The sequence below is a fragment of the Carcharodon carcharias genome, chromosome 25 (assembly GCF_017639515.1).
Source record: "Carcharodon carcharias isolate sCarCar2 chromosome 25, sCarCar2.pri, whole genome shotgun sequence".
In the NCBI taxonomy this organism is placed as follows: domain Eukaryota; kingdom Metazoa; phylum Chordata; class Chondrichthyes; order Lamniformes; family Lamnidae; genus Carcharodon; species Carcharodon carcharias.
The window spans coordinates 15,672,336-15,699,535 of NC_054491.1; the positions used below are offsets into that span (position 1 = coordinate 15,672,336).

At 44.7% G+C, this 27,200-nt stretch overlaps 1 protein-coding gene across 2 annotated transcripts in view; it reads left to right on the plus strand.

The window, feature by feature from the left end:
• The window catches only part of c25h11orf53 (chromosome 25 C11orf53 homolog), a 58,661-nt gene that overhangs the window by 21,532 nt on the left and 9,929 nt on the right, over positions 1–27,200 (plus strand). The window contains exons 2-4 of one of the 2 annotated variants that reach the window (XM_041174626.1): positions 7,068–7,180; positions 19,389–19,434; positions 25,326–25,633. In XM_041174626.1, the coding sequence (XP_041030560.1) occupies positions 7,068–7,180; positions 19,389–19,434; positions 25,326–25,633 (467 nt within the window). Of the gene's footprint in view, positions 1–7,039; positions 7,181–19,388; positions 19,435–25,325; positions 25,634–27,200 lie in introns of those variants that run through there. The other variant, XM_041174625.1, reaches the window with a different exon arrangement.

The window sequence follows — 27,200 nt, forward strand, 5'->3', positions numbered from 1 at the left end:
AACACGACAAGTAGCAATTCACAAATTTTGTTCCTCATGGGCGGGATTTTAATCTACTCCATACCCATTTGCTTACACAGAGTTAGAATTGGGCCCTGTTTCTTTCTTAGTGCCCAAGTTATTGCTTAGTGTAGGAAGACATCTTTCTCAAGAATTAGCACACTGCTGATTTTGCCACTGTGGGGGGTTTTATCCACCACTTTTCTTAGCAGTGTTGTTCATTGCTAGATGTAGCTACTAGAAAAGGATGTTACAGTGCTTGACCTGTGATGAATAAATCAAACAAGCTACCTTCATCAACAGTTAACAATTTAATGATTCCTTTTCATTTCCCTTGACTCTATTCATTTTTTTAACATTATTTCTCTAAGTTTTTCCCCTTTAAGAAGGTCTAGTACAACTAATAATATGTGGGAGAACTATTTCATGTTCTATGTTAGCCTAAATATTCTCTCTGGTGGCTGTGATACCTAAGGCTGGATTTTATGGGTGGCGGACTGCTTGCCCCCTCCTCCACCCTTCCCCTCCCCGGGAAGCAAAGTTGGCCGGCAGCCGATGGACCAAGAAAAGCCCACCCTGCAGCCATAAATCGCCGCTGACGGGATGAACTAGGTGACGTCTGCTTCTCAGTGTGAGGGGGTCCCACCCTTGAGAGCTGCTGGCTAATCTGATTGGCTGACAGTTTCGGCAGTTCTGCCATCGCCAGAGCTCAGTGGCGGGTGCTGCCGTCACTGTGAGGAGTGGCATCAAGGAGACTGATTGCTCCTTGAGACAGGTAAGTCCCAGGCTTTTAGGACAGGGGGAGGTGGATCTGAGAGCCCAGAGAGGGCAGAGAGTCAGTGGGGGTTGGGGTTTGGATTGCAAGTGGCGAGGAACAAAGGAGAGGGGGGTTGACATTTTTGCGAGGGTTGCCCACCATGTGCACAGGCTGATAGGTCCCTGACTGATATGCTCCCTTTCCTTCCTGCCCTTGTTCAACTTGGCTTCAAAAAATGTACTGCCCAGTCCTGCCTGCCTGCCCATACCAACTGTATTATGATGTGGGCAGCACAATATCCCGGCCAATTGGCTTGGTCGGACGGGCTACGTAAAATGACAGACAATTGCGCCATTAATGGGCTTGTTGCCCTCTTAATTGTTGGCGGGCATGCTTCTGACTTTTGCAAGCGCCCGTCAACCGACATATCATACGAGCACGGGATGGCGTCAGAATGTCGCCCGGTGTCGTCTCGCGCGATTTCACACCCGAGCGGGTTGGGCGTGCGCCCAGCCAATCAGTGTAAAATTCAGCTCCTAGAGTTTACATAGATACTTTACCAGTCACTGCATGAGATTAGATCAGTGCTAGAACTGCTGCCACTTCCTGCCTGCCATTCTGATGTTATCGCAATAGACAGCCAGACTGCCTCTTTTTTATTTGATGTAGAAACGAAAACCAGAAATGCTGGAAATCCGAAATAAATGGAGCTGTCAAAACAGTAACCAATCATTTCTAGAGAGATTTGAGCCAAGCTCAATGATTTTTTATTGTTCTTTCACGGGTTGTGGGTGTTGCTGGCTGGGCCAGAATTTGTTGCCCACCCCTAATTGCCCTTGAGAAGGTGGTGGTGAGCTGCCTTCTCGATCCACTGCAGTCCATGTGGTGTAGGTACACCCACAGTGCTGTTAGGAAGGGAGTTCCAGGATTTTAACCCAGTAACAGTGAAGGTACAGCGATATATTTCCAAGTCTGGATGGTGAGTGGCTTGGAGGGGAACTTCCAGGTGGTGGTGTTCCCTTGTTTGCTGCCCTTGTCCTTCTAGGGTTGCATCTTTTCAAGGTGCAGTTGAAGGAGGCTTGGCGAGTTGCTGCAGTGCATCTTGTAGATGGTACACGCTGTGTGTCGGTGGCGAAGAGAGTGAATGTTGAAGGTGGTGGATAGGGTGCCAATCAAGTGGGTTGCTTTGTCCTGGCTAGTGTGAATTTCTTGAGTGTTGTTGGAGCTGCACTCTTCCAGGCAGGCAGGGAGTATTCCATCACACTCCTGACTTGTGCCTTGTAGATGGTGGACAGGCTTTGGGGAGTCAGGAGGTGAGTTACTAGCTGCAGGATTCCCAGCCTCTGATCTGCTCTGGTAATTACTGCACTTATTTGACTGGTCCAGTTCAGTTTCTGTTCAAAGGTAACCCCCGCCCCAGGAGTTGATGATGATGGATTCAGCAACACTAATGTCATTTGAGGGGGAGGCAGTGGGGTAGTGGTAATGTCACTGGACCAGTGATCTAGTGGCCCAGTCTAATGTTACGGGGATATGGGTTTGAATCCCACCATAGCATTGGTGGAATTTAAGTTCAATTAATCTAGAATTAAAACCTAGACTAATGGTGACCATGAAACCATTGTTGATTGTCATACAGACCCACCTGGTTCATTAATGTCCTTTTAGTGAAGGAAACCTGCCGTCTTACCTGGTCTGGCCTACATGTGACTCCAGACCCACAGCAGAGTGGCTGACTCTTAACTGCCCTCTGAAATGGCCTAGCAAGCTACTCAGTTGCACCAAACCTCTACGAAGCCTAAAAAGAATGAAACCCGATGGACCACCCAGTATCGACCGGAAACAACAGTGGCACACCCAGCCCTGTTGACCCTGCAAAGCCCCCTCTTACTAACATCTGGGGGCTAGTGCCAAAATTGGGAGAGGTATCCCACAGGCTTGTCAAGCAGCAGCCTGATAGAGTCATGGGCCTGAATTTTGTGCTCACTAAGCGCGTGTGACTGAAGGGCCCGGGAGCTGACAGGAAATAGACCTCAACCACGATTGGCCCCCGACCGCGATTTCACACAGGCTGGCCAATGAACAGTGGGGGTGGGAAGAGGGTGGGAGACGACGTCACCGTGGGTGCCGGTGAGCGTTTCCACTGATCTCCCTGAAGGCAAACAGATGCCTCAGGGAGCTGCAGACCTCCAAATAATGAAATATGGCACAAAAATGCTGCAAAAAACGTCCATGCAGCTCAATCCAGCACCTGAAAGCATGTCTCATAAAAAAAAAACAGTCCCCCAGATGTTTCTTTTAATTTTATATCCTAGAGGAGATTTCATCCCGTCTCGGATGAGGTTTCATCAAAATGTAAAGGCTGCCTGGCCGATTGGCCCGTCCACCAACCATGAGCTTGGATAGGCCGTGAACAATCTCTTGCAATTGGTCTGTTAATGAGCTTAATTGTCCACTTAATTGTCGGTGGGAGCTCTTCCATCTGGAGTATGCACCGCCGAGGGTAATATCCCATGAGTGCACGACGACATCGGGACGCTCACTTGATGTCATCTCGAGTGATTTTTATGCCTGTCTGGGTCGGGTGTGCGCCTGCCCTGCGGGATATAAAATTCTGGCCCATGGAATCACACCTTACAGACAATGCCTCAGACACCACCATCGTCATTCCTGGGTATGTCCTGCCCACCAACAGGACAGACTCACCAGAGGTGGCAGAACAGTGTTATTCAGTTGGGAGGGAGTTGCCCTGGGAGTCCTCAACATCGACACTGGACCCTATGAAGTCTCATAGCATCAGGTCAAACATGGGGGAAGAATCTTCCCACCGATTACCACCTACTGTTCCCCCCTTAACTGATGCATCCCTGCTCCTCCATATTGAACAACACTTGGAAGAAGTACTGAAGGTGGCAAAGGCACAGAATGTACTCTGGGTGGGGGACTTTAATGTCCATCACCAAGAGTGTCTCAGTAGCACCACTGCTGACCAAGCAGGCTGAGTCCTAAAGTACATAACTGCTAGACTGGGTCTGCGACAGGTGGTGAGGGAACCATTAAAAGGGAAAACTTACTTGACCTCCTCCTCCCCAATCTACCTGTCGGTGATCCATTTGTCCTTGACAGTATTGGTAGGAATGGCCACAGCATAGTCCTTGCGGAGGCGAAGTCCTGTCTTCACATTGAGGATACTCTCCATCGTGTTGTGTAGCACTACCACTGTGTGAAATAGGATAGATTTCAAACAGATCCAGCAACTCAAGACTGGGCATATTTGAGGTGCTGTGGGCCATCAGCAGCAGCAGAATTGTACTCGAACACAATCTTAGCCTCACAGCCTGGCATAACCCCACTCTACCATTACCACCAAGCCTTGGGATCAGCCCTGGTTCAATGAAGAGTGCAGGAGGGCATGGTAGGAGCAGCACCAGCCATTCCTAAAAATGAGGTGTCAACCTGGTGAAGCTATAACACAGGACTACTTGCGTGCCAAATAGCAGAAGCAGCAAACAATAGACAGAGCTAAATGATCCCACAACCAATGGATCAGATCTAAGCTCTGCAGTCCTGCTGCATCCAGACATGAATGGTGGTGGACAATTAAACAACTAACTGGAGGAGGAGGCTCCACAAATATCCCCATCCATGGGGAAGCCCAGCACATCGGAGCAAAAGACAAGGCTGAAGCATTTGCAGCCATCTTCAGCCAGAAGTGTTGAGTAGATGCTTCTGCCTCCACCTGAAGTCCCCAGCATCACAGATGCCAATCTTCAGCCAATTTGATTCGTTCCACAAGATATCAAGAAACGGCCGAAGGCAGTGGATAGTGCAAAGTCAATGGGCCCTGACAATATCCTGGCAACGGTACTGAAGACCTGTGCTCCAGAACTAGCTGCACCCCTAGCCAATCTGTTCCAGTACAGCTACAACATTGGCATCTACCTGACAATGTGGAAAATTGCCCATCAGGACAAATCCAACCCGACCAATTAACGCCCCATCAGTCTACTCTCGATCATCAATAAAATGATGAAAATTATCGTTGACAAGTGCTAGCAATAACCAGCTCACTGACTCCCAGTTTGGGTACCGCCAAGGCCACTCAGCTCCTGGCCTCATTACAGCCTTGGTCTAAATGTGGACAAAAGAGCTGACATCCAGAGGTGAGGTGAGAGTGACTGCCTTTGATGCCAAGACAGTATTTGACTGAGTGTGACATCAAGGAGCCCCAGCAAAACTGGTGTCAATGGAAAGCAGGGGGGAAATTCTCTGCTGGTTGGAGTCATACCTAGGAAGATGTTTGTGGTAGTTAGATGTCAGTCATATCAGTCCTAGGACATCGCTGCAGGAGTTCCTCAGGGTAGTGTCCTTGGCCCAACCATCTTCAGCTGCTTCCTCAATAACCTCCCTTCCATCATAAGGTCAGAAGTGGGGATGTTTGCTGATGATTGCACAATGTTCAGCTATTCACGACTCCTCAGATACTGGAACAGTCCATGTCCAAAGGACAATATCCAGGCTTGGGCTGACAAGTGGCAAGTAACATTCATGCCACACAAGTGCCAAGCAATGACCATCTCCAACAATCCAAGAATCTAACCATCGTCCCTTGACATTCAATGGCATTACAATCACTGAATTCCCCACTATCAACATAATGGGCATTACCAATGACCAGAAAAAGAATTGGATCAGCCTTGTAATTTCTGTGGGTACAAGGGCAGATCAGAGGCTGGGAATTCTGAAGGGGGTACTCACCTCCTGACTCCCCAAAGCCTGTCCACCACCTGCAAGGCACAAATCAGGGGGTGAGTCAATGTGATGGAATACACTCCATTTGCCTGGATGAGTGTAGCTCCAATAACAATTGAGAAGCTTGGCAACATCCAGGACAATGCATCCTGCTTGAATGACACCCCATCTACCACCTTCACCATTCACTCTCTCCACCACCAATGCATAGTGGCAACAGTGTGTATCATCTGTGAGATGCACTGCAACAACTCACCAAGGCTCCTTTGACAGCGACCTTTACCACCCATGGGAACATCACCACATGCAAGTTCCTGTCCAAGTCACTCACCATCCTGACTTGGAACTACATTGCCGTTCCTTCATTGTCGCTGGGTCAAAATCATCAAACTCCCTCCCTAACAGCACTGTGGGTGTCCCTACACACATGGACTGCCGCGGCTCAAGAAGGCAGCTCACCACCGCCTTCCCATAGGCAATTAGTGATGGGCAATAGATGTGGGCCTAGCCGGTAACATCACATCCCATGAATGAACAGAAAAAAACATCAGCTAGGGAAGGTTAGATTTATATTATATAAATTACTGATGGCCCATATCGTTGTTCATTTATAATAAATTTTAAAGAAATAAATTATTTTTATTAACAATTCTAAACCAGAGGCATGAAAAGAAATTGACAATCCCTAAACTATAACTCATTTAATCTATTTTTTACTGTCCAGGGCCTCATTCAAAGCATATAAAAGCAGCTTTTGAATATTCTGGGTTACAGTCAAGCAGTACCCTATTTGTAGTGGAGCCTAGTGCTCCTGATCCAGCAGTTAAAGTTTAAATGTTTAGGAAATGGGCAGGGGATAATCCTATCTCAACTTTGAAATTAACTTTTCATAATGCCTGCGGCTCTCCAGTGGGTTCTCTGAAGATTCTGTAAAGCAGGTTTGGCAGCCTGTGCTCTAGGTCAACCTGAACAGGAGTGTGACTTGGTAAGCTCACATCATTTCTGTTCAGAATCATTCAGACTTACCGCCAGAATCACACAGCAAGGTTTGGGATTTGTCAGAAATCGAAACTTGTTTTTTTATTGAATTGGTGAAAATCTACTTCCATCTCCACACATTTACCTGTGTAATGGTAGATAGCAATTACCCACTAACATGTACATTTCCATTTCTATGCTGATTGACCTTATCGTGGCCTATGCAGCACTTGGAACACTATACTTGGTCTCGGTGTCCTTGGTAAGGAAGGCGAAGAATTGTCCAGTGTTCCCATACCTGATTGCTACGCTGTGGCCCTTCCCTGGAAAGCGCAGATGGGTCAGAACAAGTTCATACTGAGCTGTGCTGATCACCACCATTAATTGTCCATTCAACAAATTAGTTGCTCCTACATTTGTATATTGCAATACATTTGCTTATGTTTTTTGTTAATGTTTAAATGCCATTCACTGCTATTGCCATTCACTATAGGGTGCATGGGGAGACTGGGCTTTTGAGTTGCTGCTGTGCTAATCCATGAGCAACTTTTCCTCTTACACTTTATGATTATTTTAACAGTTCACTCGGAACATTCTAAACGTGTTTATCAAGGAGTCCGTGTCAAGCATACAGTCAAAGACCTACTAGCAGAGAAAAGGTCCCGACAGACAAATGTGTCCTTCAAATACAATGTGAGTAAAGTACGTTTTATTTTTTTTATTCAAATAGGAACTGGGCTAAGACAGGAACAGTGACTGTAATTTTCCATCACAGCCCCTGTGCCTTTCTTTATAATCACAGAGTTGTGGTGAAACAATTCCATTTGTTTGCATGTAATACGGTGGTGGTGGGGGGAGAGGGGAGGAGGTGTGGGTAGACTTGCCTTTAAAAACTGGAAGAATTTACAAAAAAGCTTATGAATAGCTTTCCCACCTGCTTGATGTCCACTTGACCATTTGTTAGGTGCTAAATGCTTTGCCTCTTTCGTGAAGGGATGAATTGGGGAGTAAAATCTTTGAAATATATCCTACCATTTTTCACATTTGCTTCTATTTTCTGTTAATCTATTTCAATTCATGTCAACAATTAATTTATTGCTGGAAGGCCAAATAAAATATTCTATGAGCTTGAATAAAAGGCAAAAGTGTGACTTTACAGCCATGTTCCAATAACTAATCCTTTGGGAAAAATGCATATTGAAGTGATATTATTCATTATATAAGAAGCTAGTTGCCTTGCCATTCTTGTTTCTAAGAATTAATCTTTAAACTACAATAACCAACAGATAGATTAATAACATCATTGGAATGGAGAACACAGAAATCTTTGTCTCATTGTATAAGCTAAGCTGCTAAGCTACAGGAGGAACAAAATTATGAAGTCGACAACAGCCTCAGATTTAGTCCAATTCGAATTGGAAGATCCTTGCAAACATGTTGAAATATTAGGATATGTTGTGTGCAGTTGGGAGTTTTATCTTTGTAAATCAGCTTTCTATTCAGCTCCAACTTGTAATGAATTTATTTTCATATATGTTGCAGTGAAGTCATGAAGCATGCAGCCCCAATACCAGGAAGTCTAGTCACTCGCAAATGACATTCAAATATCTCTGAGAAATTTGGTTGCCCTCCCGAAGGCCAGTTCACCAGATCTAGATACTGGGACTGATATGCAAACTTCCAAATGGCTTTACAGGCAAGATGGTCAAAATCCTGCCTCAAGGAAATTGTGTTTTGCCAGAGGACTTTTTCCAAGTGTGAATGGGACAACTGCCTGGTTCTGTTAATATCTGGAGGCTTCTTCAATGAACAAACTTACTTTTCCAATTGCTGCAGCCACCAGTCCGTGGGTCATATCTATGTTATAGTGGCAGTGTCATGCGGAGACATGCTGCTCACTATCCTGCTCATTCCATCCATTTTGTACAGGTATAAACCCAGTCGTATTGTCTAATGAGAAAGACAAAATAGATTTGTATTTATATAGTGCCTTTCATGGCCTCGGAATGTCCTCAAGCCCTTTATGGCCAATAGAGTTGCTATTATGATCTAAGCAGTGGTTGCTCCACTTGGAAAGTGGAGGAAAGCAGGGTCCCTTTGAACCTGAGGAGATTCTAAGATGACATGGATGTGATGGAAAACTGGAACAGAGTCAATCCTCTATGGGCGGATAGATAATTTAATATTACATCTCACTGGCCGTATAGTCCATCAGGGAGCTGGTGATGAATAATCAATCAGCTTGGCTCATTGACTGGATCCAGAGGATCTTGCCACCAGCAGAGGAATGCCTCCCTCTCAGCTCCAAGCAAACCTGCAAGTCAATGCACTATTGGGTAGTCTACATTGGCATGACAGCGAGAAACTCATCTTTGCCCTGAGCTGGTAGGGTGTGCAGCCTTAACATCAGCCAGTATCCTTAGACACACTTGGGAGTCTCCAGACCTTTGTTCTCATCAAGTTGCATCTAAATTGCCTGAAACCAAGCAGTTGAGGAGAATATTCACTCCATATAGGTAGAATAAAAAGACTACTGAAACAAATTTCTCTGAAGTTTGACTTCAAGAATTTAAAACGTGACAAAATGCGTCCACATGAGTCAGACACCAGGGTGATAAAGAAAGCTTCAATAAGCAACCTTAATGGAGGTTTAAAAAAATTTATACAAGTATTTTGTTGCATTCTTGCATCTTGCCATCATCGTATACAACCGCTTTATGTCCCCTGATAATAAAAACTAGTTAATTCATTGGGCGGAATTTTCCGATCCTGCCTATGGCGTGAATCACCGTGGGTGGGGCTGGAAAATTTGGAGAGCAGCCAGAAGTCCATTGACTGGCAAGACTGGAAAATCCTGCCCATTAGTGCTAACAATAACTTAATGGGCAAGAGTTTCTGGCCCTGACACCGGCTGGCATCATTTGCAGGTGAGAAGGACAAATTTGGAGAACCACAATGGCTCTCCAAATTTGTCTGTGCTACCCATGACGATACCCATCATGCTGGAGCCAGAAACTTGAAATTTCAGGACAATGGATTTTAAACTAGGACCTCTGAACCTTAGAAGTTTATGAGGATATCCTAAGGGACCTGTGAGGGGTAGAGCGAGGCCGACAAATTTTTATCAATTTGTCAGCTGTTGATTTACTAGCATGTTATTGAGTGTAGCTGAAAAAGACATTTTGTCGAAGCTTTTCACCTCGCACTCATCAGGACAATCACAATAATACCAACGTCAGAGGAAGCAACTACTTTATACTGTTTGAGAAATGAGTGCAAATTGGTTGGCAAGTGCACTCTGATTGGCAGAGGTGTTTCCATGGAGAACACGCCAGTTAATGGTGACTGACAGTTAACTGCCAAGCATTGTTGAAATTTAAACTGATTCTGATTGGTCAAGGCCTTTCCTTGAGCAATGAACTGGCAAATCGGTGTCATTTATTTTGTTTCGCTGAAACAGACACAATGTGTGTATGTGTTCTCTCTGTCTGCAAAGAAGTAGCTTCCAGTACAAGCAAATGTACCACATTGTGAGCCCGACTGGCAATCTTAATTGGTTGTCAGCGTAAGTTTTAACTCACCGAGGATTAGTTAGCAAATGTTGTCCAATCACGGAATCACGTCTAATGTTGGACACTGTGTTTTGAGTTTTGCAAGCACAGACTGGTTGGGTATGGTCTGTATCTTGCCCGTTGCTAACAGCGGAAGGGACATGCTATTTGACATGATCTGCCAGCCTTTGGGACGTACGGCCAACATACCTAGCATCACACAGGCACTGAAATTCGTACACCACACATTACTCATTTGATTGATAGGCAGAACGTCTTTTTGGCTGGACGGCAGCATCTTGTTAGTGGCGAATACCACCTGTGTTGCTGCTGCATAGTAGCAGCGTGAAATAGCCAGCTTCACCTGTTGCACAAGTTTTTGAGATACAGTCCCTTCCAGGATAATCTGAGGTAGATTGGGCACTTTTCAGGTCTGAAAGTGACGGCCTTAGGCCAGTTCATGAGTTTGTGTGAGATACAGCATGAAGTGATCTGATCAGGGGAGCCATTATCCTGCAGGATGCCTTTGATGCACCCTATTTTAGCATCAAGCTTACATGGTGAACAAATGGCTCAGGCCCTATTTACGAGGTTGTCAATAAGGCCAATCTTATAGCATGTGGAACTGTAAGAATCCCAATGCAGATATTGACCAGCGAAGGTAGGCTTGCAGTAGACCGCGGTAGAGAATCCCCTGGCAGATTTCTCAACTAGTACGTCAAGGAAAGTGAGTTCATTTGACTGCTCCATTTCAAAGGTGAATTTGAGCACAGGATGGAGCCCATTAAGACATGCAAGGAAATTCATGTCGCTACGGAATTAAATGTAGCAAATGTAATTTCCACATGTCGGAAATACGCAAGGGGTAGGAGGTTAGGTGTCATTCTATCAAAAACACATTTCTTGTGGAACCCAACAAAGAAGTTTGCGAGAGCTGGGCATAGAGGGGATTTCATGGCAACACCATGTATTTGGGCATACATGGTGCCATTAAAACTGAACTCAACCATAAACCATCACTCCATCACAAGCTAGGGTCCACTGAAGATGCTGGATCCTTGAAAGCACGCCTAGCTGACCTAGTGGGGAATTCCGAATGACCTGTCTGATTTTCATATGCAGTATGAATGTCATACAGCGTTGCGAGGCCTTAAGACCAACCTGAGCATACACATAAGTAAACCTGACAAAGGGAGGGGAATAGTCATCCTTAACAAGCGTGACTACATTGACAAGATGCACGGCATTCTTAATGATGGGTCCAAAATTGTATTCATTGGACCTGCCCTTCAACGTGACTGGACAGCCTTGCTCCAAAGTAAGCTAAAAATAAATGCTTGCTGGACTTGGGTAAAAGCGATGAGCTACCACGTGATATATATGACAGGGTTCATTATCACGGCTTGCTGCATCTGCGTATATATGGGCTGCCCAAGATCACAAAAGTGATGTCCCTTTACGTCTTATCTTATCTATGACCAGTTCAGCATAGCATGAATTGGCTAAATGGTTGGGTGAATTTTTACAGCCAGTTTTGAACAAGTTTTCCAGATACATGGTGATGGACTCCTTCACATTTGTGAAGAGCATACAGGACTTGCATATCAATAGCAATGCTGTATCCAATTGCTCATTTGGCATTGCTAGCCTATTCACCAATGTTCCACTTAAGGAAGCTAAGACGTTTGCACTGCAGTACTATATCATAGCCGCCATTGCATGAATCCCTGTATTCACTGAGTTTATGAACTCAGCAAGTTGCGTAGTTGAACTCAGCTTTAACAACATCATGTTGATGGTTGTCCCAATGGGATCCCCTCTCGGCCCAGCTCTTTCAAACACCTTTGTTGGGCTCCCTAAGAAACGTGTTTTCGATGGAATGGCACCTAACATCCCACCCCTTGTGTATTTCTGGTATAAGGATGATACGTTTGCTATATTTAAATCCGTCACTTTCCATTAGCATTCTGCAAAAAGTGAAGTGAAGCACTCTTTAGATAATTTTCAGAATATTTAATTCCACTCATTAACAGGACAATGTCTGTAGGAGAAACACCAAAGGAAACAAGAATTTACTGATATCGCAGCGACACCTTACATTTATATAGCATATTAGAGAGCGAATTGGCTCCAAGAGACAATGATTGTCATTGTGTCTTATCAGACATGCTTAATCTAACCAATACATTCTCTACTGACTCATACTTTCCTATCTTTGTAACATTTTCCAGCTCTATAAACCTTTGAGATCTCTATGCTCCTCTGGTTCTAGCTCCTTGCATGTTTGTGACTTTCATAACTTCAGCATTGACAGCTGTGCCTTCATTGCATGGAATTCCCTCCCTAACCCTCTCTTCCTTTAAATCTCTTCTTAAAACCTACCAAACTCTTATTCACTGGTCTTAATATCTGCGTATGTGGCTCGGTGTCCAATTTTGTCTGATAATGCTCATGTGAAGAGCTTTGGGATGTTTTGCTACACTAAAGGCACTATATAAATGCAATCTATCTTTGTTAATTATACAGAACCAAAAATAATTAGCCCTATCCATCAATCTACCATCTTGCTACTGAATTAGGGATTTTTTGTGGTGTCTGACTGTGCCTACTTGGAACTAGATTATAATTGACCAAAATAATTTTGCATATGACCACTGCTCCCAGCAGAGAAAGGAGATTCTCAGTTTGGGCTGGATTCAATCTTAGGTCCTGAAACTAAAATCCAGCATTTAACTCCCTGTGTAACTTTTTGTTAATAAACTCATCAAAGAGTTAAATTGGTTGTCAACGTAATTCTTAGCACGCTTAGTATTATTTAGCACATGTTGTCCAACCGTGGAATTGCATCTAATATTGGATACTGTGTTTCAAGTTTTACAATCATGGGCTGCTTGTTTATGGTCTGTACCTTGCTGGTTGCAAATAGCGACAAACAACGCTCTCTTCTCATGCAGTATAAATTGTTGTTTTCCCCTTGTATTGGTATTCTTGCGAAGTGTCCTGATGAGTGCAAGACAAAAAGCTTTGACAAGTCTCTTTTTTTGGCAATACTCAAGTTAAATATATTAATGAGCCTGGAAACCTCTGATTGAATCTGCTTTCTCAGGCTTTGGGAAATCCAGCAGCTAAAGGGAGGCGAAAAGAGCTTCAGGGGAAGGTAAGTGTCTTTACAGCACTGCTATTATGGGTTGTTGGAGGAACAGGAATACTTCCCCCCAAGTCCCCCACAAGCTCCCCTCCACCAGACTCCATATACAAAGGCCCTGGGGCAGAGGATCGGTACCTCCTGGAATGGATCTAATCCCACCCATCTTCAATGTTCAATGATCAGATCTATCTGGTTCTGCAGCTTACTCCAGAGAGCTCTCCGCCTGATTACCTATCAGGCTGACTTCCAGGCAGGGAACCTGTCGGGATTAAAAGGCACATATCGTAGAAACTCCACAGTACGCAGGAAAACCAACCCAGATTCCTGGGTTTTCCAACCAAAACTCTATGTCCCCACCTCCCCATGCATGTAACCTGCCCCTGTTAATACACAGGCTAATGACTCTGCATGCACTGAAACAGGGCATTGCATTCACTGAGGCAGAGAGACAGGAAACACTGAGGCATGCATGGGTGATGCATACACAGAGATCATGAGACCGCATTCATTGAGACTAGAATGGGACATGAACAAAGATAGGAGTTTTGCATACAGTGTGATCAGAACAGCAAATCTATTGTGATCAGGAGGGTAAATGTACTGAGACAGGAGTGCCGAATACATTGACACAATGCACTGAGAAGGGAATGCTATCTGCACTATGGTTGGGATCTACACTAAGTCAGGGTGTTATGTGGACTGAGACCAGGATGGCACATGGTTTGAGACTAGGATGCTGTTTGTACATAAAGACATTTAGGGTGAAATCGATTTTCATCGACTCCAAGGTCAGGAGGTGCAACAAAAAACATCTCATTGGACAGTGGACTAGGTGCAAAGGGCTGAATGGCCTACTCCTGCTCCTATTTCTTATGTTTTTGTGGGAAGCATAAGGGAGAAAGAGGGGTGGGGGTGTGGTGAGGAGCAATATGGCAAGAAATCCAAAAAGCGGTTTTACACTGTCATGAAACCAGTTTGCGAGTTTATTGACACTAGTGAGCATTATATACAAGTCATTAACACCGGTGCCCAGCCTGTGTAACTACATCGTCTTAACATTCCTACCCCTGCTGCTATGTCTTGGTGCTCCCCGGACAATCAGAGCGGAGGTGGAGGCAGCCTGCTGACCGCTATGCCCTGTCTGTGATGACCTTGGTTGGTGTCCTCTGGAGGGCCAAGACCTGGAGGGCCCCGGCCTGCTTTCGGGATCCTGCTGTGCCGCTTTGGATGGGCCGGACACTCCTGGAGTCACCTTGGTGGATGGCCCGAGGTGTGCACCGGCTGATCCTCCTCCCTATGGGTGCCCTGGGGGCCCCAGGCTAACTCCTTGAGGAGAATGGGAAGCTGGAGTGAGATCAAGCTGCCCTGCACCCCTCTCAAGTTGACACTGTTGGAGGCCAACTATGGCATCAGTGATGGAGTTCAGCCCATGCAGCAGTGCAGGAGCGATGTCCTGGACCAAGGCCTCAATGGCAGTTGCCATCATGCCAGCGTTGACCTTGGTGCATTGGCATGCCAGCACTATCACCTCAAACTGAAGGCGGATGGACTCCTCCATCCTGCCTTGCAATCTAGGAAGCACTCCAGACATCCCAGATTGTGGTCCCTATGCTACTCTAAACGTATGTCCCACCGACATGTGTGTCTCTGCGCTGGATGTGGGTGAGCGCTGTGACAGGTCTTCAGTGAGGGTGTCATTGGATTTTTCTTCCGAGATGTCTTCAGGGCTTGAGTTGAGGATCTGGACTCTCTCAATTGCTTCCCATATGTGCCTTCAAAAGCAAAGAGAGATAATTAGTGCATGGCAGGGGACTGCAGAACAGGGGAACTGACTCACATCATGGTTGTCTGATGGATGTTGAGCTGCTGGGTCCTCACTTAGTTGAACACCACTGACCTCACCGCCAGCACAGGAATGGTCCAGATTGTTGCCAGCCAGCTGGATGGCTCCATTTTCAAAGTCTGTGAGGACCTTGATGTTGGGCATTCCTCCACCAGCCTGTGACCTCTCCCCTTTCTTGTGTGCCAGGTTGTCCTGCATGAAGACAGGTGGAGAGAGTGTAAGCAAGACGCCTGCCAGGCCAGATGAGAAGGATTTCTAGTATGTGTGAGTGGTGAGTGATGCCTTGGACAGGATGAGGAAATGATCTGCAGGGCAGATAAAGGTGTCTGTGAGAGGGAGAATGATGATGTTGCTTGAACTGGCAGTGAGTGAGGGCTCTGTGGATGTGTGATGGGTTTGTGAGTGTATGAGTTGAGAGTGATGAGAAGAGTTACTTTCCTGACGGAATGGAGGAGATCATTCATCCTCTTGGGCACTGGGTGACTGTCCTCTTTTGCAGGGTGTTGGCACTGACCACCACTGCCAGTGCCTCCCCTGCTGGATTGGTGACCTTGCTTGTGAGTCTTTGCCCAGATTAGAGGACTTCATGGCGATCCTCCAGTGCATCCAATAGGTGCCCAAGGGAGGCATTGCTAAATTTGGGGGCGTAATCTTTCCCCCCCCTTGGCAGCCATGACTTTGCAGCAACTCGTGATCCCTTAGAGAGAGCTGACTCTGTCCAGGGACACCCTTTATATATTGCACCCAGATCACTGAAGGCCTGAGCTGAGGGCAGGGTGTATGAATCAGAGGCCACCCTACCAGTGACCCGGTGTGTTTCCCGGGAATGCATTATTAATGAGGCGGGACGCGCCGGGAATGGGACGATATGGTGCAAAAACCCACCATTGCAGCCGGCGGGTAAAACACCCTTTTTCCCACCTGCTACAGCACTTTGTGCAAATCTGGGATAGTTCTGCCCAAAGTTAATGTTTGGAGTCCAATATGACTCTCCTTTGCAGCTCAGGTGGAACAAATGCTTCCCATTCACTGTCGCCTGCTTTGTGCTATTGCCAAAGAGCAATTTCACCCATTGCTTTCATTGGGACAGTGAGCTGCTGCATCAGCCCTAGGATGCCCTTGAGTGCTGCATGTGTCCAGGCAGGGACTCTGCATTGGTGGGTGCTGGGTGCATACTTTTAGGCAGCAATATTGTGTGGATGAAATAAATGATGATCTTATCTCGGAAATGTCCCAAAGTGCGGTAGCAGGTGGGAAAAAGGATGTTTTACCTGCTGGCTGCAATGGCGGGTTTTCACACCGTATCACCCCATTCCCGGCATGTCCCACCTCATCAGAATGCTACATGCAAGAGAGGTCTGTTTGTATCCAGACATGGCCACTGCATGGTTATACCCAGAATAGGATGTTATCTACACTTATCTGGCAATGTCATTAAGGAAAACTGTCAGCATAGAAAGAAGCACTGTGTACTTACTTATTTAAATTCAATAGAGTACTGATTTCAGTGATGATCAAAGTAATTACAATGTATTTTTGGTACCATATTCATAAATTATATCATGTCCTTCCTAATTAACATATGGCCATATAGCTTAATCTTGCACCTAGTTGTTATGTTCTTATTTAAACTTCACAAAAAATAAAATTGGAACATAGGAAACTAGGAAATAGGAGCAGGAGTAGGCTATTTGGCCCCTCGAGCCTGCTCTAACATTCAACTCGCATGAGGCTGATCTCCTACCTCAACATCATTTTCCTGCGCTATCCCCTTATCCCTTGATAGCTTTAACGTCCAGAAATCGATTGATCTCCATCTTGAACATACTCAATGACTGAGCCTCCACTCCCCTGGGGTGAAGAATTCCAAAGATTCACCACCCTCTGAATGAAGAAATTCCTCCTTGTTTCAGTCCTAAATGACCTGCCCCGTTATTCTGAGACTGCGTCCCCTGGTTCTAGGTCCCCGCAGCTAGGGGAAACATTCTTCCTACAGCTATCCTGTCAAGCCCTGTGAGAACTTGTGTGCCTCAATGAGGTCACCCCTCATTCTTCTAAACTCTAGACAATACAGGCCCAGCCTCTTCAAACTCTCCTCATAGGACAATCTCATCATCCCAGGAATCAGCCTGGTGAACCATCATTGCACTCCATCCATGGCGAGTATATCCTTCCTTAGATAAGGATGCCACAACTGCACACAATACTCCAGGTGCAGTCTCACCAAGGCCCTATACAACAGCAGCAAGACCTCTTTACTCCTGTACTCAAAACGTCCTTGCTCATATGACATTACAGATAAATGAGAGGTTCAGACACCCAGCACCAGTACTGGGTGCCTTTCCATGATGAGCTAATGTGTTACCAACCCATCATGACTGATGCAGCTCCGAGAGCCCTACCTACAGCATCCAAACACAATAACTGCTGCTGCATGCAAATTACGCTGATCATATATTTGCATAAAGATTATTCTGGGACAGGGGGTGGGGTGGTACTAGCTCTATGGGCAGTTGCACAAAAACGGTCTGTAATGTTGACTGGTGCTGTTCTTGATTGTACATGTTGGGGAGAATTGTGACCATCATCCCCTGAATGAATTTCTGGCTTTTTAACAGGTCTGCATTATTTTCTTGGTATAGCCATATAAAAATGCACTTGTTTCTTACTGATGTGCACATGCAAAACCTCATGCGATGGTTTTCTGGACTATTCAGTTGCATTTTTTAAATTTTCCTTGTTTTTATTTTAACCTAAGGATTTTATCTGCTAGATGCCTTCCTGGAGGCTGGTAAAGGAATTTCTTGAATTCATCCACAGGGAGTGGGCTTTGCTGGCAGGACCACCATTTATTGCCCACTCCTGTTGGCCATCTCATGTTGATACTCCTCTTCTGTCTGGAAGGGAGTTGCTAACATGCCAAGAATATGCTTAGTTGAGCTATTTGCCAATTTTGCCCTGTTATGTGGAGGAGTGAGATTAGGAATTTCTCATTTAGAGAATAAAATGCATAATGGTCTTAAGGGGGAGTAAATTGAAGCATGAGTAACCTGTGCCAAGATGATGATCCACACTACTATTATTAGAATAGAATGGTTACAGCACCAAAGGAGGCTATTCGGCCCATCGAGCCCATGCCAGCTCTCTGCAAGAACAATTTAGCTAGTCCCACCCTCCCGCCCTTTCCCTGTAAATTTCTTTTCCTTCATGCGCTTATCGAATTCCCTCTTGAAAGCCACAATTAAATCTGCCTCCACCACCCTCTCATGTAATGTGTTCTAGATCTTAACCACTCACCGCATAAAAACCTCTCAAAAAATGTTTTCAGTGTGCCAATCACTGCACTAACAATCAATGTAAGGTAATCAGTTGAGCTTGTAATGTGGCTTATTTACATTTGCTAGAAGTGACATACATTTATAGACACTGACCTGTTCTCTGCAAACAAAAGGAATATGTTTGCACCTTTTTTGAATTACCTGAGAGCTTGTGGAGCCTATAGTTCCCTGTTGCTTTCAGCATGGCAACCCCTCAGCCAATCAGAGTCAAACTGCCAACCAATCAGCACACTTCTTTCCTATAGTATAAATTGTTGTGATTGTTTGAAATTTGGCATTCTTGCATTTGTCCTGATGAGTGCAAGACAAAAAGCTTCAGTAACATGTCTCTCTTTTCAGCAAAAAAAGGTTGTTACTCATATTGCCTTTGATTCTTTTGCCAATCACTTTGTATGTGTGTCCTCTGCTTCTTAATCCTTCCACCAACAGGAAGTTTTTCCCTATCTTCTGACGCCTCATGATTTTGAACAGCTCTATCAAATCCCTTCTCAGCCTTCTCTTTTCTAAGAACAGCCCCATTTTCTCCAATCTATCAATGTAACTCAAGTCTCTCATCCCTGGACCATTCTTGTAAATCTTTTCTGTGCCCTCACTAAAGCCTTCACCTCCTTCCCAAAATGTGGTGACCAGAATTGGACATAATACTCCAGCTAAGGCTGAACCAGAGTTTTATAAACATTCATCATGCATGCCCCTGTACTCCATGAAGTTATTGATTGTACTGAAGATGTTATTGATTGTATTCATGAGGGTGTTGATTCTTTGGAACTCCCTTCCCCGGAGAGCACTGGAGGCTAGGTAATTGAATATTTTTGAGGCAGAGGTAGTTAGATTCATGACTAATAAGGGAGTCAAAGGTATTGGGAGTAGGTGGAATGTGGAGTTGAAGCCACAAAATGGCCAGCCATGATCTTATTGAATGGCAGAGCAGACTCGAGAGGCCGAATGGCCTACTCCTGCTCCTAATACATATGTTTGCATGTTAAAAGTAAGCTTTTCCTTGCATTTCTTCCTCTTGTAGACTGGAACTAACTCCTCTCAAACTCCAGCTTACGTCCAAATGTCTGGTAAGTGCAATTTTCTGTTAAATATTTTCAAAGAACCAAATACAAAACAAGGGATTTTATCAGGCTCTGATGGATCTTAAATAAAAACAAGATACTGTGGATGTTGGAAATCTGAAATAAAAACAGAAAATGCTGGAAAAACTCAGCAGGTCTGGCAGCATCTGTGGAGAGAGAAACAGAGTTAATGTTTTGAGTCCGTCTAGCTTCTTCAGAGCTGAAGAGAAGTAGAAATGTGATGGATTTTATAATGTTTAAGAGGGGGAGGAGCAGTTGGAGCAAAATAGAAGGTCAGGGATAGGTGGGAGGTCAGGAGAGATTTGACAAAGATGTGATGGACACAAGACAAGACAAAGGGTGTGTTAATGGTAGTGTTAAAAACTAAAGGTGTTGATAGTGGCATAAAGGTAAGATAGCAGAATGTATTAACAGCAGAACAAGGGTCAGCGCTGTGTGAAAGCAAAACATAAGAACAAGTGACATATGGCTCTGTGGGTCTCCTCACCACGCCCCCCCTATCCCCCCCATCAGGATTCCTTAGGGACCATTCCCTCCGAGGCAACCTGGTCCACTCCTCTATCATCCCCAACACCTCTCATCCCCTTCCCATGGCACCCTCCCATGAAATTGCTCCCTCCTCACCGTCCAAGGCCCCAAACACTCCTTATAAGCGATGCAGTGCTTCACTTGCACCTCCTTCAATTTGGTCAACTGTATTCTCTGCTCCCAATGCGGGTCGCATGGAGGGGGTCCCTCTACTTTGGGCAGACTAAACACAGACTGGCTGACCACTTTGCTCAGTCCACAAGCATGACCCAGACCTCCCTGTCGCTTGCCATTTCAACACTCCACCCTGCTCTCATGCCCATATGTCCATCCTTGGCCTGCTGCAATGTTTCAGCCCAATGCAAACTGGAGGAACAGCACCTCGTCTTCTGATTAACACTCCTGGATTTAACATTGAGTTCAACAACTTCAGACCATGTACTCTCTTCTCCATCTTGGCCCCTTTTGTAACCCAATTTATTTTCCCAACACCCCGCCCATCACCGTCCCACCACAAGCTCATCTGTCACTTGTTCTTATGTTTTACTTTCACACAGCGCTGACTCTTGTTCTGCTGTTAACACATTCTGCTATTCTACCTTTATGCCACTATCAGCACCTCCTTTAGTCTTTAACACTACCATTAACACTCCCTTTGACTTGTGTCCATGACATCTTGGTCAAATCTCTCCTGACCTCCCACCTATCCCTGACCTCCTGTTTTGCTCCACCTGCTCCATTGCCTCTTAAACAGTATAAAATCCATCACATTTCGACCGTCTTCAGCTCTGAAGAAGAGTTAGAGGAACTCGGAACATTAGCTCTGTTTCTCTCTCCACAGATGCTGCCAGACCTGCTGAATTTTTCTGTTTTTATTTCTTATGGGTGTTACATCTGTGCTTGCTTTCTTCGTAAGGGTGACTAAACCTTTGCACAAACTGAACAAAACATATTAAGCAAGTATCATAAGGCAGTGCCAGTTGATTAATAGTTCTGCATTCAGGCACATCATATTTGAATGCTAACATGCTTTTGATTGCTAGGCGTCACTGCATTTGTAGTTAAAATAGAATTGTATTTAATGGATGAAACCTGGTAATGCCTCAAAGGCGTTGAGCTAAGATTCATTATTACATTAGATTTGGCCCCCAGATATTGGGCTAGGATGTACAAAAAGCGGGACTTCTTGTGAAAGAGTCCAAAAAGTGTGGAGCAGAAGTAAAACCTTCGTCTAGCTGACACTGAATGACAGAAGTGGATAGTTGGTCATGCAATAGATAAGTATTGGTTCAACCAATCTTGTCTTTCTAATAGTACCTGCCCTCAGTTACAACTCAATGTGCTTTTGCTATTGCTCTCAGGTAAAAGGTGAAGATTTTTTGCTATAGGTTTATTACTAGCCAAACCTCTAGGATCCTGCATCAACGGATTATCATGTTCATTGATCCTTGAGGTTCAATATAGTATTATCTTGAATGGATCGTTTTTAATTTAAGATAATATAGGCCAAATACTATAGCCAACTCTACTGGAGAGAGAGATTCATATAAAATACTAAGTTATTTTAATTAAGAATTAATTTTTCAATCCATTTAAAGTACATTACACAGAACATTTGTCCCACTTTGCTATCTCACAATGGGGCTGATTTGTCATTATTGTATGAGATCAAGGCAGGAAATGATTTGTGAAAACTATTCCTTTCACCAATATAACAAAAATTCTTCAGTTCCTTTAATAAAACACATATCACTAGCTGCTAAAATAGCATTGAAATACAATTTTAAAAAATCTTTACAGCATTGTTTAGAAAGGTCTTTTTCTGTAGTTCTATGTACTTATATGCTTAATACCGGTAATTCAGGATTCAATATGCAAATATACATGGAGCTATAAATCTCAAACTGAACTAGTGCAATTTTAATTGCAACCCATTTGTCAGAATAGTTGCACAAATGCCCTGGGCTGATTCTGCTCATACATTTTACCAAATGGAGGAAGGGAGCAGAGCCTCTGGGGAGAGAAATCAATTTACTGAAAAAGTTAATCAATTTTCTTTCCAATTTCCACCCTTCTCTCACCTTTACATTTTCCATTTCCAACTCTTCCCTTCCCTTCCTTGACTTCTCTGTCCACATTTCTGGCGATAGACTGTCTACCAGTATTCATTACAAGCCACCGACTTCCACAGATACCTTGACTATAATTCCTCACACCCTGCTTCCTGTAAGGACTCCATTCCATTCTCCCAGTTTCTCCATCCTCCATCTGTTCTGATGACTTTACCTTACGCAATGGCGCTTCCTTTTTCCTGAACTAAAGGTTCCATCCCGCCCCCCACCCCAAAGTGGGTGACAGGGACCTCAACCGTTTCTGACCCATTCCCCACAATTCTGCCCTCACCCATTCCTCTCCCTCCCATAGGACTCCCCTTGTCCTCATTTTCCGCCACATCAGCCTTCGTAGTCAAAGGATCTTACTCCGCCATTTCTGCCACATCCAGCATGATGCCACCATCAAAGACATCTTCCCTTCCCCTCCCCTCCCCTGACAGTGTTCCCTCCATGCCACCCTGGCCCACTCTTCTATCACCCCCAGCACCGCACCCCCTTCCTATGGCACCTTTCCATGCAATTGCAAGAGCTGTAACACCTGTCCCTTTATATCGCTTCTCCTCACCATCCAAGGCCCCAAATACTCCTTTCAGGTGAAGCAGCTATTTATTTGCATTTCCTTCAAGCTAGCCTACCATGTTTGCAGCTCACAATGTGGCCTCCCCTATATTGGGGTGACCAAACGCAGACTGGGTGACTGCTTTGTGAAACACCTTCGCTCAGTCCACAAGTATGACCCCCAACCTTCCTGTCACTTGCCATTTCAATTCACCATCCTGCTTTAAAAACACGTGTCTGCCCTCAGCCTACTGCAATGTTCCAGTGAAGCCCAATGTAAGCTGGAGGTACAGCACCTCATCTTCCAATTAGGCACTTTACAGCCTTCTGGCCTCAACTTTGAGACCATGAACTCTGTTTTAATTCTTTTCCCCCAAGTGCCAGCTTGTATCTTGTTTTCATGTTATTGCTTTCAGACAGATCTGAGCCCTATTCTGCCATTTGCATCTACTCTGGACCAATGCTTTGTTTCTTTACTACCGCCACACCCCTCCCTTTCCCATTTGTTCCATGACATCTTTGATATTTAATCTCCCCTAACCTCCACCTTTCCCTGTCCTTCCCTTTTTTTTCCACCTTCCTCCCATTTCCTCCCCTTTCTCACAGCATAAAACCCATCACATTTCTACCTCTCTTCAGTTCCGAAGAGGGATCATATTGGACTTGAAATGGCAACTCTGTTTTTCTCTCTCCACAGACCTGCTGAATTTTTCCAGTGCTTTGTTTTTTTTTATTTCATATTTTCAGCATCCGCAGAATTTTGCTTTTATTTAGATCAATCAGTCTGGCCTTTATCTCTAGAAGTCAGATTAAAGGAGCAGCAATGTCAGAGGCTTGGAACAAGATTACTTTAGTAAAACTCATGCGCAGAGAATGGTCTCTGCTGCAGAGTGTCCTTAAGGTACAAATGATACCTGACCTCGGTGCGTTAGGCAGAGAAGTCAGGCCACAAAAGGTCATAGAATTTTACAGCACAGAAGGAGGCCATCCAGAGACAAGTCTGTTTGTGCGGTGCACCGGTAGAAATTGTTATGTGTTGTGCCAGTTTATTCGGGAATAAAATGGGTGCTAAACAGACCAGTTTAGAAGTGTGGGCTGGACTGTGCCTGATTTGCCTAGAAATTGGTTCAACTCCTAAACTTGTGGGGTCTATTTTTAAGTGAAAGCCTAAACAGGTATTAAGTCCCTTGAATAGAACATAAGAAACAAGAGCAGGGATAGACCATTCGGCCCCTTGACCCTGTTCCGCCATTCAGTTAGATTATGGTTGCACTTTTAAACCAAATGCACATTCCTGACCACTGCCCATAGCCCTTCATGCCCAAAAAATCTATCGATCTCATACTTGGATATATTCAATGTCCAAGCATTCACAGCATTCTGGGGTAGCGAATTCCAAAGATTCACCGCCCTCATCTCAGCCCCAAACAGTCGAACCTATGTCCTGAAACCTTGACTCCTGGTTCTAAACGCTCTAACCTCCCAGAATCTACCCTGCCTAGCCCTTTAAGAATTTTATATGTTTTCATGACCATGTCTTAAGGAAGGGTCTAATGCCCATTGAACAGTCCCTTTTCAATACAAGATCGCAATGTGAGAGGAGGCACTGGGCTCATTCACCAGCCACATCTGGCATCAATGAAAGGCAAGTTTGAGAGCTGAAAAAAATTAAATAAAGAACATTCCTGCGGAGCCAGGGCAGGTGGGGACGGGTGGAGGGGGTGGCCTCCTGAATCCACAGGCATCACAATCGATCCTTTTCCATTCCTGGATCAGGCTCAAACTCCCCCCTTTCCAGGACTTACCTCAGGGTCTTGGTTGGCGAGGCAGCAGGCCTAGAATTGTTGTTCCTTATTAGGGTGAGCTGCCAGCCGAGATGCAACCAGTATTGGCAGCTCAACCCAATTATTCAGCTGAGGTGAGGTGATAGGGTGCCAACCCTCCAGGATTGGCCTGGAGTCTCCAGGAATTGAAGATCAATCACCAGGACACTGCTGTGTGCAACCCCGGGGAAAAAAATCAATGGGACATTAAAAAAGATTTTTTTTTTGTCATTTTCTTTGAACATTTCACTTTACCAGATATAAAAATATTGAAAATGGAGGTGGGAGGGGCAGGGGGTATAATGAGGCCTTTTGATTTCCAATTGGCCAAGGAAGGCAGTGCTTCACAAGGATGGATGTATTGGCTGGGGCATGGGGGAAAGTCATGTGATGAAACCTCCAGGTATACATTTAATCACAGTTGGCAGCCTTATGTGGTGACCCATTTCTTTTGATTGTTACACTGCTTCTTTTGGACACCACCAACTGCACAGCATCAAGTGAGTGCCCGAAAACAGGTCAAGACTAATAGTTAGCTGAGTGTATGCTCACGCCACATCTAGGGTTGGTGGTTATTTTATGTTTTTAGTTTGACTAATGAAAACTAAACAGAATCTTTAATTCCCTAAAATGGCTAAAATAAAAAGATAAAATTGAGCACTTGAGCCCTATTGGATGGGATTGACTGTTTTGATTCTCTTGGCTAAAGATTTCATATAGCCAGTGAACTCCTGAAGCAATGATCCCTGTAAAGTGCCATTCCCTCAAGCAGAATTTCTGGCGATTGTTAATTGTGAATTTAGTAGGCTGAGCTGTAATGAGTAATAACGTACCTCCTTTTCTTTTTGAATAGGTTCCCATGTAATACCTGGTTACTACGGTGTAAGAAGGCCTTATCTGTCAGATTCTGAGCTGTCTCATTGCCACTCATCTAAGCAGTACACAGCAGATGTATACTCATCTTCCCTGGGAGGGAAGACCCTTGGCTGTGACCCACCGGGAGTCTCTGGGTATCAACCTCTGTTTGATCCGTACCTTACAGAAACATTTGGAGATTACCGCACATCAGCGTTCCCATCTGGGGCAAATTCCATTTTCACATCTCAGGCTCCCCCGCCTCTCATCCCTCCTTTTCCCAACGAGTCATCACATTTTCTGCTGGTATGTAATTATTTACCTTTACCTGGCGTTAGTGGCTGAGGTAAACTGATAAGCCTTGAGGTTGAACAAAAATCATTTGGATTTGTATTTGGATTGAGTTGGCTTCTAGTTGGGACATTCAGACTAGACGCTGCAATGGCACAATGTGCATTTGAATGCCTTGCACAACTCGTAGATCCCGGCTTCTGAAACTAGGGAGAGCTTTTAACTCACTCAAAACCCACTCCCTGTACAGAGTTAAAATTGAGCCCCCAAGGAATTCATTCAGGCTTTCTTACTGAATTTTGAGGAACTCCAGCAGTGATAAATAACAACAACAACAACGTATATTTCTATAGTGTCTTTAATATAATAAAACATCCCAAGGCATTTCATAGGAGCATTATAAAACAACATATGACACTGAGTCCCGTAAGGAGATATTGACCCAGATTTTCGCAGAGTTGGGCTGACTCCAGAATCCTTTTAAAATGGCGGATGGGACATGGTTCTGGGATTCCAACCCCCATTGCTGACGCCAGCAAATTTCGTTGGCACGGGTTAAGGGTGCAGCTAACAATTCCACACTTTGCATTCTCAAACTGGCTGGTTCTATTGTGGGTAGGCATTTCATAGCACCCCCCTTTCCCCCCCTCATATCTTCCACGCTCCTTCCAAGCTCCCTGCATCCTCCATGTCCACTCACCCAGTATGCACTATGTACAGAACTAATGAGCCGTATAATAACAGTGGCAAATATTGAAATGCTCATGAAAAATCACCCATTCAGAATTCTATTTTGAAAAAAAAACTGTTGCTCTTACAACTTTATAAAAGTTTCAAGCATTCATAAATAGATCATCTGGCAACTGTATCAACACAAATAGATGGCTTCATTATGAATGCTTGGCTGAGCTTCAAGACTCACTAATGGATCAGCTCAGCAGGGGCCTGTTTACACTGGCTGAAGGGGAGTGTTACCTTTGGTTAATCTGGCCACTAAGTTAGACAACCAAAATTTTGGTCAAAGAGGTAGGATTTAAGGGACGTCTTAAAGAGAAAAATGAGGCAGCGAGGTGGAGAGATTTAGGGAAGATATTCCAGAGCTTAGGTCCCAGGCAACTGAAGGAACAGCCACCAATGCTCGAACAATTACAATCTGGAAGAGCCCAGAATTAGAGGAGTGTAAATATCTTGGAGGGCTGTGGGGCTGGAGAAGATTGCAGGAACAAAAGTGGAGAAAAAAATGATGCAATTATGATGCCTTTTTATTTGTGGGTATCACTGGCTAGACCAGCATTTATTACCCATCCATAATTGCCCTTGTTAAGAGTCAACCACATTGCTGTGGGTCTGGAGGCCAGGCAAGAATAGCAGATTTCCTTCTGTAAAGGGCATTAGTGAACCAGATGGGTTTTTCCTAACAATTGGCAATGGCTTCATGGTCAGATTTTTATTGAATTCAAATTTCAACATCTGGGGCTTGAACCTGGGTCCCCAGAGCATTACCCTAGGTCTCTGAAATACTAGCCCAGTAACAATACCACTATGCCATCACTTCTCCAACAACCTTCAGTAGCTTTACTGG